The sequence below is a fragment of the Lates calcarifer genome, linkage group LG11, assembly GCF_001640805.2.
Source record: "Lates calcarifer isolate ASB-BC8 linkage group LG11, TLL_Latcal_v3, whole genome shotgun sequence".
In the NCBI taxonomy this organism is placed as follows: domain Eukaryota; kingdom Metazoa; phylum Chordata; class Actinopteri; family Centropomidae; genus Lates; species Lates calcarifer.
Window position 1 is genome coordinate 22,734,242 of NC_066843.1, and position 17,628 is coordinate 22,751,869.

General features: G+C 42.9%; 2 protein-coding genes across 4 annotated transcripts; one reads left to right on the forward strand and one right to left on the reverse strand.

Annotated features, from left to right (window-relative positions):
- Positions 1-250: 250 nt before the first annotated feature.
- On the forward strand, positions 251-5,438 carry nosip (nitric oxide synthase interacting protein). 2 transcript variants are annotated; one of them, XM_018698342.2, is made up of 10 exons: positions 251-379; positions 548-650; positions 1,779-1,884; positions 2,004-2,085; positions 2,303-2,438; positions 2,777-2,928; positions 3,548-3,664; positions 4,451-4,521; positions 4,611-4,719; positions 5,122-5,438. In XM_018698342.2, the coding sequence occupies exons 2-10, from the start codon at positions 581-583 to the stop codon at positions 5,191-5,193; spliced, it is 915 nt and encodes a 304-aa protein (XP_018553858.1). In that variant the 5' UTR covers positions 251-379; positions 548-580; the 3' UTR covers positions 5,194-5,438. The 2 variants fall into 2 exon arrangements, with proteins under 2 accessions (XP_018553858.1, XP_050929789.1); XM_051073832.1 differs by having other exon boundaries at positions 280-334; positions 545-650.
- Positions 5,439-5,657: 219 nt separating this feature from the next.
- Positions 5,658-17,545, reverse strand: rcn3 (reticulocalbin 3, EF-hand calcium binding domain). 2 transcript variants are annotated; one of them, XM_018698340.2, is made up of 8 exons: positions 17,424-17,545; positions 16,196-16,419; positions 15,741-15,934; positions 15,386-15,558; positions 13,649-13,709; positions 13,462-13,553; positions 12,216-12,323; positions 5,658-5,960 (listed from the first exon to the last, which is right to left on the reverse strand). In XM_018698340.2, the coding sequence occupies exons 2-8, from the start codon at positions 16,411-16,413 to the stop codon at positions 5,853-5,855; spliced, it is 954 nt and encodes a 317-aa protein (XP_018553856.1). In that variant the 5' UTR covers positions 16,414-16,419; positions 17,424-17,545; the 3' UTR covers positions 5,658-5,852. The 2 variants fall into 2 exon arrangements, with proteins under 2 accessions (XP_018553856.1, XP_018553855.1); XM_018698339.2 differs by lacking the exon at positions 5,658-5,960 and adding an exon at positions 10,161-10,905.
- Positions 17,546-17,628: the final 83 nt, after the last annotated feature.

A 17,628-nucleotide genomic window follows, 5' to 3' on the forward strand; every position in this document is an offset into this window, starting at 1 on the left:
CAGGAGAATATATACAGGAAAATAATTTAAGTTGCATTGCAGTATTTTTGAAAGGTTGTGTGTATCTTTTCCTCACACCGGAAATACAACAGGAACAAGGTGTCCAAGTCTGGTCATCTTCACACAGAGTAAGGCCTGGTTCCATATTAGGACCATAACAGACCGGCTGGGTCAGGATATGGTTTGTGGAGCCACTCAGGTCAACAGGGAGACAGTAATAACCAGAGGGTGGCAGTGATGTGACGTGAGGCTGCCAGCTGCCAGAAAACACCAGAGAAGAAGAATGAGGAGTCGGAAGCGGAAACGGAAGACGAAGCGGAAGAAGGAGAGTCAACAGATTCGTGGTTTAGACCGTGTCAAACAACCTCTCCTCCTACAGGTAACGGCGTACCGTCTGTTGATGGACTCAGCCTCAGCCTGTGTCTGTCCTCCTCTAATGGCAGCCCTACTACATCGCACTCCTGTGTTTTACGTCTAGCAGCTAATGTTAGCATGTTAGCATCACTGCTCTCGGCGACATTAACCGTGTTTACTTTCCCCTGTCCAGACCGCTGGTTAACGAAGACACATCTGTGGAACAATGACCCGCCACGGAAAGAACTGCACGGCCGGAGCTGTCTACACCTACCACGAGAAAAAGAAGGACACAGGTGAGAACCACGGCAGACCAGACCAGACAGGTGTCCCCCACAGCAGTGCTGCGGACACTTCACCCGGATCAGTAGCGGAGAGGAGCGGGTGGTGGTGGCGGTTTCAACCTGTCGTAGATATTTCCGACGTAGTTCACCTTAACTCAGGGTCCCTCGGAGGAGGTTTCCTTCCTCACACAGTTCAGTCATCTCTGCTGCCTCCCTGTCTGTGATCACACTGTCCTACACTGACACTCTGCAGGCTTTTGTTGACCTGACTCTGAGAGCATGAAGATGTCCTATTCCAATTTTTAATGCTTGAAAGTCACCAGAACCAAAATGTCTCGCTGACCTTTACTGTCCAGAAAAACAAATAATGGTGTTAGTGTGTTGTGTTGTTGAAATGACACCACCGATATCAGATCGGCTTGGCATCTCTGTTCAATCCCTCCTTCACTGTTCTACCTCTCTTATCATTATTCTCTCTGACAGTTGATATTTTTCAGACTCATCGTCTGTAACAGCTATAATTCTCAGCTGTTTCTCCTAGTTTCATTTCTTCAGTAAAGACGTCAGTAGACTGTGAACTCATTTTCAGTCATTATGAATTTATTTCCTCTGTGGCAGAACATGTAACAGCAGCTTCACAAACTCCTGCAGGTTAAAGTGAACTAACCAAACACTTTGAAGGCTGGTTAACTCTGAAAGACTCACTGTACTCAGCCTGACAACACTGTTAGCCTGGTAATATAATAAGTCCACAAACGATCCACAACCAAAACAACACTACAAAATGCTGTAGTTACATTAGCACTCATTTCATTCAAAAACAGTGTCCTCTCTTTTGCACTGTAGTCTGCATAGGAAGAGAATAACTGCAAGAAAGACTTTATTTTTACATTTTAACTGGAATTTAGTTACAATAAGAAAACAACTGTGAGAAACTGGGTTTTGTGGCAACACTCTTAAATCTTAGTTTGCTTTCAGTCTTTATTCATTAAATATATCCTTAGATGTATCATGAGTGTATTGAACTGTGAGCCCTGTATTGAGTATAGTGTGTGTGTGTGTGTGTGTGTGTGTGTGTGTGTGTGTGTGTGTCTCTCTGTCTCTGTCTCTCTCTCTCTCTCTGTCTGTCTTCTTGCCCAGCGGCGTCTGGTTATGGGACTCAGAGCATTCGACTGGGCAAAGATGCCATTAAAGACTTTGACTGCTGCTGCCTGTCCCTGCAGCCCTGTCAGAATCCTGTGGTGACGTATGTTTCTCTGTCCAACACATGCACACACACACACATACATACATACCTACATACCTTATAATCTCAACATGTGACCATGTAAACATGGAGTGTCTTTTCTCTGTTGCTCTCCTTAGTCCAGATGGATACTTGTATGAAAGACAGGCCATTCTTGAATACATTCTGCACCAGAAGACAGAAATTGCCAAAAAAATGAAGGTAAGCCCCACACGCCTATGTTTACACAAAACCTTCATCCACACAGGTGTTTCCTTTAAAGTTTAAAGCTGCCATTTAAAGATTTATACTCTTCCTTTTTATTTCATGCAGCCAAATAATCTAGTCTAATTTCATTTTTCCTCCACTTTCTGTTACATGTAAGAGAATGAAATGATTGAACATATCTCAGCTGTATTTTCCTGCTCTAATTCTTCAGGCATATGAGAAGCAGAAACAAGCACAGAAGAGCAACAGCCAGCTTGAGTCCAAGTCAGAGGAAAGAGAGAGGGTGGAGAGGTTTAAAACCAGGGAGAACAGCATCGTGTCCAAACCCATCAACCCATTCACATCAGGTACATGTCTGTGGGGTCTTCAGTATTTTACTGCATGCCCTCACTGTACCAAGACCACATCCACACTAACATGGATCATTTAGAAAAAACTGTTCTTCTGTAAAAACACAAAAATAAAACAATGTACGTCCACATTAGGTCATTACTGGAAACATTTCCACTAGCCTGTGGTGAGGAGGCTCAGAAATCTTACCTGGTAACAGCAGCTCCTCCTCTGCTGCACTGAGACACTGATCAAAGCACTCAGCAGTTTCACATGCTCCTAGTCGTATTATGAGTACTAACAGTTATCTGTGGAAGTGTTGAGACAGTAGCAACCACCTGTTTTTCTCCTACAGGACAGAGTAAAGGAGGTGAGAAGGGCAGGATAGACAGCAGCTCAGCAGAATCCTCCATGGCAGCTTCAGCCTCCACCTCCAGCCAGAGCCTGCCCAGTTTCTGGGTTCCCTCTCTCACACCAGAGGCCAAGCCAACTCTGCTCAAGAAACCAGTGAGTGGCTTCTCCTGCCATGTCTGGACCAGGCAGCAATTTGAGAATCAAAATTGATCATCTTTCATTGTTTACAAAGGGGAAGGGGATGTCATTGACAGAGATTTTAGCCCCTTTCAGACATGCTCCCCTTGTATTCTGAGGGCAGTGTTACTTGGAGTTTTACTGGGGGAATTTCCCTCAGCTGCTGCTCGTCTGTCAGCAGCAAGCAGCAGTAAACTCAACCTGCTTCTGTATGTAAGAATGTAATAAAAGTGACCAAAATATCATCAGAGAAACAACCACTGATCACAGACCGGTAGGTATGGATCTCATTCAGTGGGAGACTGTTTCCCAGCAGGTGCAGTACACTTTGCAGCCTCTAGTGGAGCTTTAGACCTGTGTCACACACTGTGTGTGTGGGTGGAGGAGTTGCCAGGTTCACTTGTTTGCTCTCTGATGTCATGATACTGTGTTGTCTGTTTGTTTTGTGAATTTGTCTGATTCATGTTGACTCTGCTTTAATGGCAGAGGGCAGCTTGACCCTGGATCCAAAGATGGAAACCAGTCTTTATAAATATAGTTCTTATATATAGACTGAGCGCACTTCTTTAACCCCCCCCCCTTCTTCTCCTATCAGAGTAAGGCTGTGTTATGTCCCATGTCAGGACGACCTATAAAGATGAATGAGCTTATCACAGTGCACTTCACCCCACTGGACGCGAGCCTGGACCGAGTGGCCCTGCTCACCCGCCAGGTCAGTTTACATCAGCCTCCCATCACACAGTGTTAACATCATGCAGCACCAGCACCCAGGCCTGTTCCACACCCAGCACTACTCATTCTACACTAACTCTGTAAGCTGATCTCCTGAAACTCATCCAGCCTATCATGAGAATGAACTGTAGAGATTCATCATCATCATCATGTCTTATATACACAAATGTTTCAGTCTGATGGTCATGATAGAGCAGACTGGTTGTTAGTGTGTGTGCAGCTGGGTCACAGCAGCCTTCTCTGACCTCTGAGCTCTGAGTTTCTCTTGCCACACAGCTGCTTGAAAATGAAATATATAAAATACCTGACTGAGGCTCTCTGTGGTGAACACAGGCCTCACTGTTTGCCCTTATTCCTGATCATCAGTCAAATCACTGTTTTCTACTTTCACTCTGAGCAGCACAGTGTCTGACTCTGTCTCTGAGCCTCTTGAAAGACATTTAACAGTTCAGGAATCAGGTTTCAATGTGAGGTCGGTTGGATGTCGTCCAGTTTGAAATGAAATGTCTGGATATGACCAGTGTCTCCTACAGGGAGATAAAGACTGTCTGGTGTTATTCAGTGTTTTTCTTATTGTCAGTGAAAGACTCAGAGCAACAGTGGAGCTGTGCCACATGCACCGTTTTGTCTGAACAGCCAAAATATAATGTAAAACAAATCAGCTGCTCAGTCAGATCTGAGTTTAGAATAACTCCATGCTCCAGTCCATGTGTGTGTGTGTGGTGAACAGATGAGAGTGTGCTATAATCTTGTCCTCTGTCTTCAGGACAGGTATGTATGTGCAGTAACCAGAGACGTCCTGGCCAACAGTGTCCCCTGTGCTGTCCTGAGACCCTCGTGAGTGATGACCAACATGTCTGCCCCTGCTCTAACATTCAGATGTTAATGGTTGAGACTCTGAGTGACTCTCTCTGTCCTCTGTTCAGGGGTACTGTGGTGACTCAGGAGTGTGTGGAGAAGTTGATCAAGAAGGACATGATTGATCCAGTGACAGGAGACAAACTGTCTGACAGAGACATCATACCACTGCAGAGGGTACGTGTCCAAAAGCTTCTGATCCTCTCACTGGTAACTGTTTGATGAATTCCAAACATCGCTGTGTGTACAGTGAATTTAACAATCTCCTGGGTCAGGAGACTGATATGACTTTCAAGGTCCTTTCAGGCAGCATGTGATTGTCACCGCCACCTCGACCTCATGTAGACACATTGTCACTGGTAGTAGTGAGGAGATGAAGGGTGCTGGGGAATTTGCCCTCTGCCTGGTGGCAACAGTAATGACTCACTGTCTGAAACAAGCTTTAGAGTTTCTTCCTGCTGCATGCTGCACACCAATGTAGCAGCAGGATTTATTACTGTTTTTAGTTTCCCATGTCTACCAGAGTGAGTGTATGCTCAGATGTGACCTTGGTGCTGATGGCCAGTCGTGTTCTGACAGGGTGGAACCGGCTTCGCTGCATCTGGGGTGGACCTCCGTGCTAAAGAGGCTCGTCCAGTGATGCAAGTGTGAGCTGATGGAGGATCTGAGGACTGCAGAGATTCTCTCTACATCCTTACTGTAGTTGTGTGGAGTATTTAAAGGTGGTATATTTTTGCTATGGACTCCCTACTCCCAGCATGTCAAACAGTTTTCACACAATCTCATGATCTTTGTCATTTGCTGCCATTTGTTTTCCTTTTCCTGAAGCCAACTGTTTTTTTGTTTTTTTTTTTACCATTAGTTAAATAAACAGATGTTCTGTGAATCATGTGAAATCCAGTTTCCATCCTGAGTGACACTTTATCTTGTAAAAAGTTGATTATGCCTTTACTGACTGTCCATGTGAGACAGCTGATTCTTTCAGAGGATCAAGCTTTTATTTTCTTCACTATTCAAAGTCTGACCTGCTGTCAGGTAACAGGCCTGCTGTCAGATTGTGTGTGTGAATCATTTCAGGTGCGTTTCAGGTGGATTACATTGAACATACAGAAACCCACGGCTGACTGTTTTTATTGTATGTAGTTGTCAGAGAGTAAATTCAGTCTCCATGTGCAGTGTCAGATAAACTGTGGATGTGCCCCTCCTCAGCAGGTGTGCACCAGACTGTCGTCCTCACATTGATTCTAAACAAGACAAATCTGCAGAACACTATGGAAAACATTCTTCTTCTAACACTGTAGTAATTTTTTTTACAGTTCATCATGGTCGTCCACCCTCATGCCTCCATAGTCAGTGATGGTGCTGATTTTGATGTAGTCCATCTTGTCCAGCAGCTCAGAGAGTGTCAGACGACCATCCTGATGAGCAGAGGACAGGGAGAGATATAAACATGGACATAAATACAGTTTGTACTCTGGGCTGTTACTCTATACATCATTAAAATGTGACTGAGACCCCGAGAGTTCAATGCAGCCAAATAAAGTGCAGGTGAAAAGCATGTGAACGGTGAGGAGGACCTCTCAAGCGGTCAGATAACATGTTCTATTGGTCTATCAGCAGCTTATAACACAACTCACTAACTACAAGTCTGGCCTCATTCAGTTTCCAGGAAGTGCACATGAAGGAAAGTCACAGCCCTGCGTAAAATCCTTCCAGGACTCTAAAATCAGTTTGGACTGAAAGTCTTTCAAAGTTCAGCTTAGCGTGATTTTTGTCATAAAAAGTTTACACAACAGTCTGTCTCAAGTCACTTCCTTTTCTTCCACAAAGTTTGTAACATTTTGAACATTTAGAGTTCCACTGTGCAAACTGTTGATGAAGACCATGTGACATGGTTAAAAGCTCCTGAATAAATGAATAAGTAGATTTAAATTATTATTTGCTCATATTCCAGCTGATTAATTACTACACATGCACTACTACATAATATTAAATATGTATTTTGCCACTGGAGTTACGGGCCAACAGTTAAAACCCTGAGGATGAACCTCAGTAAATGATACCAATCATCTATTTAACGTGACGTCTCCAGGCCAGTCACTGAGCTGTTCCCTGTGACAGCAGTAAGAGCTCTACAGCACTGTTTGACTGAAGGAATGATCCTCTCGTTAATGTGTTAAGAATAACAGGACACATATTCTCCTGATTTTAACAGAAAAATTGTGAGAGCTAAACCACATGCTCACAGTGTGACAGTCTCATATGATCATAGTTGTCTCATGGTTATATCACCAGGAAGTCTACGATCAGGTCATGGCAGGTTTTGACTGAGGCTTCATACAGTCACCATGTCTGTAGACAGTGGAGGGTCTTTTATGTACACTGACTGTATTTGTATATGTTATTATGCAGAGCTTCAAGTGGTAAAGATACTTTAAAAGATGTGACAGTAATTGTCGTATTCATCATGTGTTTCCTCTTCTGATGTGACAAGAATTATTAACTCACATAGTGCTGCTGTATTGCAGCATGCATCTCCTGCTGCCCCCACCTATGCACTGACTTATTATCTCTTACACATTAACATCAGCAATAGGTACCTGTAACCACTGTAAATTAACAAATTAAGGCTGGATTACCAGTCAGGGAAAGCAGGAAAATATTAAATGCTCCAGGTTTGCTCTGTATTAACTGTCTGTGCTGATGCGCTGAAAACCTGAGAGTAAGCTCTACCAAGACATCCAGCCCTCAGGTGGGGCTGGCTTTATTAGGCTGACCTAGCCATAACTAGAGAGACACATTGTTCTACCTGGGGTTTCCTCTCAGATCACTGTTTGGTAAAGAGCTTTACAAACTGCAGCCAGATCAGAACTAAAGTGATCACTTTCACTCACACCTTGATTTCAAAACACAGCACACATCACATCAATTCACCATGAAGATGGACACATCAGAAATGTGTGATGTTCACAGAGCAGCACAAACCAAACTTATAATGAGCTTAATTTATCATAGGATCTGGTGCCTATGAATGTGTGTGTGCCATTTTATAATGCTGTTGTGGTTGTCAATTGTTCTATGGAAAAAGAAAAGTGGACCAAGTAGTCATGAGGGTTAAAGGAGCATTCCACCAGTTTTACAAATGAAGACTACTTAACTTGTTCTGAAGAGTAAAACCCTCTGTGTGAAATCAGTTGACTCTGGAGGAGATGAGAGGCTTTCAAGTTTGGACTTGAAACTGAATTTCTAAGAGAGAGCCTATATTATAACCTGGATGTGTGATAGGTATAAGGTGTGTCTGCCACACAGGGAGGGTCAGAGGGTGGTATCAGGTTGTATTATGGAAACTAGCAGATAGAGCTTTTGGAGCTTGACCTGTACTGAGAGACATTAGATTAAAAAAAAAAAAAAAACAACAAAAAGAAAAGAATATTAAAAATCTGTACAGTACAGGCTGAAGTGTCTCATCACTAATATGTCCTGTAACCTGCAAGTGGAATATTAAATCACTACAGTCAACTTGTCATGGTAAAGGTAGTTGACCAGCTTTGGGAAACTGAGAATATAACAAAAATGATAATAATAAAAGCACTTTTAAGACTTTACTGAACTCTAATTTTAGCTTGAACACCAAACACATGTTGGTGTCCACATGTATGACAGTATGAAGCCATGAGCTTTATAGATGCAGCACCATGATCACTACAGCCAGATTCACCTTTTCGGGACACTGTCATGCCATGCTGCTTTCATATTACCATCAAATATGGAGACGCAGCTCACTGTAGGTTACTACTCACTCATTGAGCTCTTTATTAGGAACACCACACTAACACTGAGTAGTTCCTCCCCTCTATCTAGATTCCTCCAGATGTTGAAACTTTCCTCTGAGATTCTGCTCCATGTTGTCAGCTGCACATTCATGCTGCCAATCTCCTGTTCTACCACATCCCAAAGGTGTTCTACTGGATTCAAATCTGGTGACTGGGGAGGTCACTGAAGTTCACTGAACTCACTGTCATGTTCATGAAACCACGACGACTTAAGCTTTGTGACATGGAGCATTATCCTGCTGGAAGTAGCCATTAGAAGATGGTAAACTGTGGCCATGAAGGGATGAACATGGTCTGATTATCTATAGTGCTTACCCGTTAAGGGTTGTGGGGGTGCTGCAGCCTATCCCAGCTGACATTGGCCAAGATGCGGGGTACACCCTGTACAGTTTTCTTCAGCTAAATACTAAGAAAACGTAATCAAAATTATTTTTGATTTCAGAGCAAGCAGAAGGACACACCAACAAGTAATTATTGATGGTGACTGTATTGAGGATGTAAATGAATCTAAATATCTAGGGACAGTAATTGATGAAAAACTGTCATGGGATTCAAATATAGGTGTCATTTACAGGAAAGGATTACAATAGAATAGGCTTTATTGTCATTGTACAGTTAAGTACAACGAAATTGTGGAGTACAACGAAATCGTGGAAGAAGTAGGGAGCCTCGAGCCGCTGTGTCCATGCGCGCTGCCATCTTGGTACTTTATAGGGAAGCTTCAACAGTTTGGAGTAGACAGACATGTTTTTTGTTTCTGGCTCCATTCTGAGAAAAAAAACTCTCACAGACTCACTGAGATCACAGTTTTCCTCATTCTGATGTTTGACGTGAACATTAACTGAAGCTCCTGACCTGGATCTGCAGGATTTAATATACTGCAGTGCTGCCATGAGGAGATGTACTGTGTTCCTAATAAAGTGCTCACTGAGTGTATTTTGCACAGACTCAGAAACCACCCAGGCGAACATGTCTTGTAGGTCACTTAGTTTATAGTGACTGGATGAAACACAACATTAAGCACTGTATGAAAACACCATCAACTCAAATAATACTATGGTGCAACACCCAGTTCATGCAGATGTCCTGTTAAATTTAATTCTGACAGGTACCTGCTTTGCCTGATGATAATACAGCCTCACTGAGGAGGAGGAGGATGCTGGAGTACTGACTGTCTTAACTGACTCTCCTACCAGGAAGGATTTTGTTTTTTGTTTAACTTTATATTTGCTATTAAGCAATATATATATATATATATATATATATATATATATATTCTGTAAAGGTGGGTTCAGTTCAGAAGAAGTTTTCATATTCCATATTGAAACTTACGATTTATGAGATTTTCTCTGCTGTTTAACTCACTAACAAAAATATTTTACTCTCTGTCTGTATATATCTACAATATATATATTACTATATGAAAAGTGGATATAATGGATACATAAAATTCAAGTAGTAAACTACATCTGGTCTTAAGTTTTGTAACTAAATGTATTAAATATGAAATACACCAGCTTGAGATGACTCAGGTGGACTACAGACATTTCATAAGATCATTTTATGACAATAAAATTCTGCCTAGAGTTGATAAATGTTCAAACTGAATTTACTGCCCAGCCTGCCCAGCCAGTTCAACACCTTCAGACTAAATGTCATTAAATCAAAGCAGTGAAACACCTTCAACACGAGTGCAGAGCTATCCACCAGAATTACAGTCACACGGTTTTATACACTAATGTGACTGAAGTTTCGAGAATAGTTAGTGAAAAACAAAAACTACAGTTATAGAAAAAAACAAGACTTTATTTAAGTCAAACCCAAAAAAAGTCAGTAACAGCCCTTTGGTGGTCAAACCTGTCTTTTCCTCTCCTCCTCTTGTGCATCACAGTCACTTTCTCATGCTCTCTGACCTATGTAACAATGTCAGTCTCAGATAAAAACTCAGTATCCCAGATGTTTGATGGCTTTTATTGTAGAGGAAGAACTGCGTCTTCATGTGTTGGGACCACTTTGGAACCTGTGTGGCTAACAGAAAACCAGCACAGTTTCAGCTGGGTGCCAGTGCATTGGACGTTATCTGCAGAATGAGTTTGACTGAGACACACGGTTTTTACCTGAGGACAGACATCTCAATTTCAAAAAATGTAACACACATTGAAATAAAACAAAGAGGAGTGTGTGTAGGGTCATCTGTACTCACATACACAGTATGCTGAAGTAAGTGTGTGTGTGCATGTGCAGTTGTGTACGTGCATGTATAAAAAAGGGTACATGATTATACCCTTGATAATGGCAAAACCCAACATCGGAACTTTACTTTGCTGAGTCCCCCCCCCAAATCCCATAACCCCTGTAACCAAAGCCTCCATAGTAGTGAAATATAAACCCAGATGAGCTTCTCTTGGGACATGAGGGCTCATCAAAGTTCATCATGTCTCTTGGTTAAATCTTCCCCATAATTGGTCGCCTGGCTGCCCACAAACATGTTCCAGTTGGCCAGAATCTCCTTCTTGGTCATTTTCCCGTCCTGTTGTTTGGTTTATTGGTTTGTGATTGACAGAAAGAGGAGGAGGGGAGACATGAGGAAGAAGAGAAAGCAAGACACAGAGAAAAGCTTGTTAATAATTAACACACAATTAGCCCATTCATTTCCACCATGTTAACCAGTATACAGCACAGACAGGTGATAGACTGTCAGTCTGACTGGTAATCAGTATCTAGATGTTCTGTCCTGCTGTTGTTATTTGTTGTGTACAGTCCAGTATACTGGAAGTACTGTGTTCTGGTCTTTTACTTTCCTCTCCATTCCAAGTTTTCATTTCAGTCTGCTTATTTTTTTATTACCATTTTGTATCTGACATCATTTGTTTTGTGACTTGGTTTCTGTAACACTGCAGCTCTGGGATTAATTCAGCTGTTTTTCTCTCCTTCAGGTCTAAGTACAATAAGTCATCAATGAGTTTCAGTTACCCTGACTCGCCATTACAGATTCTGTTTGTCTCTGGTGACATGTTAGTCTGTCTTTCCCTGTCCTGTCTGTGGCTCTCAGCTCCAAGCCCTCTAGGTTCTTACAGCAGACACAGAGTAACTCTTTGGCTCCCAAATACACACTCATTGGTTTGGTCATTTCCTGAAATTGCAGTTTTCAATCAAACAAAAGAAATGGTTGGGGACTATTTCCTGCAGATGATTAATCCACACTGTGCTGTGGGGAGTGTTTGAGTAGACTACAGTGTGTGTTCATAGACATGAAGGAACATGTCACCCAGTGTAAAGTGTGGCTCACTGATGTGTTTCTAGACGATGGTCGAGATCTATAGCTCAGAGGAATAACAGATACCAGGCTTTGGATACACACACAGTACTTGTCAGTGGTACAGATTCACTGTGGGTTTGGCTGTGAACATGGGATTTTGTTGGTAATAAGGAAAAGATAGATTATAACCAGCCTGAGAGACTTCTATGACTTCACTACCTTCCAGGAAGCAGTCTCTTTGATTCATGTCTTTCACTATAAAACTCATGTTGCAGACACACAAACCTCTAAACTTTGTCAGTTCCAGTCTCACTGCATGGTATTTATACATTAAGTATATTTTTAGCTGCTGGCTGTTTCACACGTTGCAGCATCTTTGAACACACCATCAAGTAGAGTTTTCACAATGCTCCCTGCTTACAACTGCATTATCACTGACGGAAAATGTTAGGTGTGGTAATGTCAACCTTTAAAATGTTTGGTATCTGGCTAATGGTCAGTATGAGGGGTGTGGTTCACTTTCCATGGTGTGTGAAATACACCCTGTGTGTGGCAGAGAACTGGAGCAGTGGCAGGTCTACCTTGTCGGTGTCTGTCTCGTGGATCAAGTGTTTGGCTTCATTGTCAGCGTGGTCAACCTCTCCAGGCAAAACCCAATGGGCCACCTCAGCAGCATCCAGGTAGCCATCCTGCAAAACACACAGGAGGTGACTAACTGAGAACAGGCACACTGCTTTTAGAGAAATACAGAAATAAATCCAGTCAGCATGTCATTAAAACAGCAATGGCAGCAATGGGCTTTACCAGCAGTTCCGCTACAGTGTACACACACAAAAACATACTTCTCTGAAGTTCAGTTACACAAACTAGAAGAGATTCCTTTGCATTATGAAAACATCAACCTCTGGATAAAAGCCTGGGCTTCAGTATGCTGGATATATAAAACAGAGCAGACAGGAGGATCTTAACTTCTCCTCTAAGTCTGATCCACAGTGCAGCAGCAGAGAAGGAAAGCTGATGCACACTGTTTGGAACAGATATCATGACAGAAAACACCTGAGTGTGCAGCTGGAGGCAGACAGATGGAGGAGGTGTCTGAGCTAAACTGATGGAGTTTTGTTTCACAGCTAGAATGTTTTCCTTCTTTGCCCATCCTGACAGACGAGGCATGTTTGCATGTCTGGGTAAATGTACGTTTGTGTGAATAAACTTCATCAGTTACCAGTGGTCGGTAACACTAAGTCTGTGTAAACAGGAGGAGCCATGATTTACCAGGTTGGGAGGGCCTAAAGAAAGAAGCATGAGAAGTAAGATCCAGTGTTTGTGGAGTTTAGACCACACTGGAGGGTTCTGGGTTTTTTTTTTTTTTTTTGGCCACTTGAGGGCAGCAGAATTTTCTCTCTCACTCTTTAGCTGCTAAATGCTCCACTTTGTTCACCAGCTGCTCTCTGACTGTCAGTCTGCTGTAGAGGACAGTGGCTTTTTACAGCTGATTCTCTGCCTGCTGAAAACGATGCTGTGAGTGACCCAATCAGTAAACAGATAAACAGTGAGCTGAGACTCACTGTAAAGCTCCATAGAAAAGAGAGCAGCAGCTGATTCAGCTAATAATTCTCTATAGGTTGATTACTGCCACAGACATCTGTCACAATAAAGCCTGTCTTCATACCAGAGGCAGTTGTCATCAAAGTTCTCAGTTCATTATATCTGTCTTTGTTCAGTCTGCCCTGAGCCTGTGTAAACAGCTCCAACCCACCCCCCACTGCCACAATGTTTCCACATGTGAGAGCTGTAATCTGAATATCTGAATATCTGAGCAGGTTTTACCTTGTTGGTGTCTCTGAACTCAGAGAAATGTTTCCTCTCTGTCTGGACCCAGTCAGGTTCACTCTCCCCGGATTCAGGTGTGTACATATCACCTGTGGAACAGCAGTACACACACATTTAAGGCAGATCACCTCCGGGTTAATGTGTGAAGGGGTAGCAGGTCGCAGAGTCAAACAGAGTCACCTACCAATGTATTCATCCAAGTTGATCTTTCCATCACCGTTCTTATCAATGTCTTCCACAGTTTCCTGCAAGAAGAAAATGATTTATTGATTTAGCTTTCTTCAGAGGTTTCTGAACAAAAAGCGCTCTGTGTAAAGGGGGAGGGGCCTATGATTCCTCTGTTATCTGAATTACAGATAATGACAAAATTATTACCCCCCCCCCCATGAAAATGTAATTGTTTTAAAAGTATTTCCCAGTGCTGTTAAACAGAGCAAAGAATTTCTAACACAGCTTTTTCAAACATCCTGGTTTTAATTTGGATGCTTACATTATTTTACTTTGCACACAGAAACAGAATTATTCCACAAAAAACAAAAACTACCAGGGTCAAAATTATTAGCCCCCCTGATGCTAAAGTCAATTGTGTATCCTTTTTGTCATTTGTTGTAGTTTTCAACAATTCTTCTTTGGCAAATCTCTCAAGCCTTCATCTTCAGTTCACCCCACAGATTTTCAATGGGATTCAAGTCAGGGCTTTGTGCAGGCCAGTCAGTTACATTCATTTTGGTCTTCTGGAGGTAGCTCTTCACCAGGAGCGACATATGTTTTGGGTTGTTGTCGTGTTGGAAGACAAAGCGATGACCCAGACCCAGTTTTGCCGCTGACTGCTTAAGGTTTTCTTTCAAAATCGTCACATATCCTTCTTTCTTCATGATTCCTTCCACCTTGAGAAGATTCCCAGTTCCAGACGCACTGAAGCAGTCCCCACAAGCATAATACTCTCAACCACTGTGTTTCACTAGGGAGACAGTGTTCTTTGGGTGGTACGCCTCTTCCCTCTTTCTCCAAACACAAGCAGTGTCTCTATGGCCAGTGAGCTCTAGTTTCATCTCATCTGACCAAAGGACATGCTTCCAGTATGCTTAATCTTTCTGCAGTTGTCCTTAGCATACTTCAGTCTGGCTTTCTTGGTCTGCAACCTCACAGTCCATTCCTGTGCAGAGCTCTAGTCATTGTCTACTTTGAGACTACAATTCCTGACTTAGTGTCTTGGCAGTTCTTCTGGGGTCTTTAGACAGGTCTCTCATTAGTTTTCTTTCCAGGTCTTTGAATCTTTAGCTTCTACTCTGCAGCTTGTTCTGTACTGTTGCTCTCTCTGAATTTCTTGATGATACTTCTCACTTCAGTTCTTGACACTTGAAAAAGCTGTGATAACTTTGTATATCCTTCTCCTGCTTTGTGAGCATCAACAATTCTTTTTCTCATGTCTAAACTGATTTCTTTTGTTTTTGGCATGATGCTTTCTCGAGTGACAGCTCAAACTCTTACTGAACTTTTTATACTGTGTGTAAATTGGGAGACAACCCTCAGTTTTAACTTGATTGTACAAGCTCTGAGCATTACAAAGTTAATCATTGCACAACCATGGTTTGTGCTATGGCTCAATAAAAAGGTCAGTTCTTAAGGGGGCTAATAATATTGAACCTGGTAATTTTTGTTTTTTCTGAAATAGTTTTGTTATTGTGTGCAAACAGAAATAATTTATGCTTTCTAAAGAAAACTAGTATGTTTAGAAATGATATGTTGAAAATTCCTTGCTCTGTTAAATAGCACTTAAAAGAATTTTGAAAAAACTTTAAATTATAATTATAATAATTTTGTCCTCAACTGTATATCACAGTTCTTCCTTCTTTCTATTAGAAGTTGAGATATTTTAGCCAGAACCAAAGGTTGCTGGTGGTTAGAGAACATATTCTACCTGCACTACCACATCCTTCATGTAATCAAACTCCTCAGGGTGAAGGAAGGCAGTGAACTCCTCACGTGTAGCAATACCATCCCGGTCTTTGTCAGCTGTCTTAAAGCGCCTTTCGTCCCGGGTGAGCATGGACTTATAGGTGGCCTTATCTTCAATATCATCAAACTCCTCATCTGAAAAACAAAAGCTTCAGTTTTCAACACTGCAGGCATTCTGTGTTCCAGACTGCACTAAAATCAGTTTCCAGGTCACGAAGGAGGAGGCAGAAAAGAAAATGAGGAAGAAATAGGAAGATGTAAAGAGAGAAGAGTTAGACAGGTTAGAACAGAGGAACAACTGTCACACACAGAATTACCCAGGTAGTAGCCGTAGGTGGTGTTTTTGTACTCCTCCCAGCCTATCTTGCCATCCTGGTTCTTGTCGTAGTCACTCCAGTGTTTGTTCACGTTCTCCTCGATGTACCTCCTCTGACGGTGTTTGATCCAGTAGTGCAGCTCTGCATGGCTGACGTAGCCGTCCTTGTCAGTGTCAATGCGGTCCACAATCTTCCTGTGGAGGGAGTCATGGAAAAGGTTCTTCTAAAGGTTTAAATCAATACCAAGTTTTAGACTGGTCAAAAGAGCAGGTTTTCAGATTCTCTAGCACTGCCTGCATTTGACTGGAAGTGAAATAATCTGCTCCCCTCATGTTTTTGGAAATGCAAGAAAACCTTTGAGGAACTAGGAGCAGTGGTTTCTTCTGACTGCTGCTGAGACAGCGTGTTGTTGTTGGATGGTTCAGACAGAGTGTGCTGAAGTCAATGAAACCTACGCTAATCTGTCTTTGCTCTCCTCAGGGGTCAGCTGGTCAAAGGTCTTGGCCTCCTCCTTGCCCAGGAAGGCCTCGTGGTCATACTGGAAGCTGTGAGCATCATCATGGGCGTGGTCACTCAGATCAGCCTGGTGATGGATGCGCTTCTCCTGAGCAGGGACAGCGAAGGCAGCAGCGGCCAAGACGCAGAGGGATACCAGTGACTTGAGCAGCATCATGATCGACTGGAAGGAGAGGTGTTGTGGAGATGCATGATGAGGTGACAGACACAAATAACAGACTGCTCAGTACAGAACAGAACAGACCCTGAGGCACAAAACTTTAAGACATAAACTAAAACACTGGTGCAGGCTCTGCAGCTCAGTTTCTCCTGTAAAAAGCTGACTGAAGTGCTGGGAATAAAACACAACAGCGCCTCCAAAAGGCCAGAGTGTCAAACTGAGGGAATAAGGGCCCAGCAGTGCTGCTGACGTGTGTCCTCCCCACAGGGTACAGGTCACTCAGATCCAGCTGGGATGGAGTTCCTGTGGAGTTCCTGTGTTCAGGCTGGCCTCTTCCTGAGCCAGCAGTCCAGGTGGTCAGAGCAGGGTGGTGGGTGGGATGTTAGCATGCTATTACTGAGAGTCACTCTGAGGCTGTGGAGTCTCCTGAGATGATGAAATGTTGTGCACATTTCTTTGACACGTTCACGTAGAACAGGCCCTGCTCTGAAAGCACCAATCATCATCTCCTTAATCCGAGCTACATCTATCTCCAAGGTGCTGATTCTGCACCAGTCTCTGAATGTTATCACCACAGCCATGTCATCAACGTACTTGCACCAACAGAGTCCCTGCTCTTTAACTGTACACATATGAGCAAGAACACATCCTCGAGGATCCATTTGGACTTGCAGTGAACTAGTCAGACACCAGTCCACTGACACTGACTCTGTGGAAATCCTCTGCACTGAACCATGAGCTCAGTGCAGAGGGACAGACTCATCACAGAGTTCAGAGCTGAGCTAAAATACACACTTTGTCACGTCAACATTTTACTGATTCATAAAATCACATTAACATCACCACAGTCTGTAGTGTCTGACTGACCCCCCACCCCCACCCTGCAGACTACATGACCCCCATCCTCCCTGCTTCATGATGCTGAATGTTTATCAACCGAGCAACAAACACTGGAGACAGTTTCCAATCTCCAACATCTTTACTCAGGTAATAAGATATGAACTCACCACCTTCAGGCAGCCTCTCGCGACACCTCCCTGTGTAGTTAGTGAGCAGCAGGTCGGTACGCGTTGGCACTTTGTACCTTTAAATAGCGACGTCAGGGAGGCGGGTCTTGTTCTCCAGATACCCAATCACCGGCGACCTGACGGGGATTCTAACCAATGAAAGGTGAGATGAAGTAGCACTTTGTGAAACGCTCTCATTGGCTGT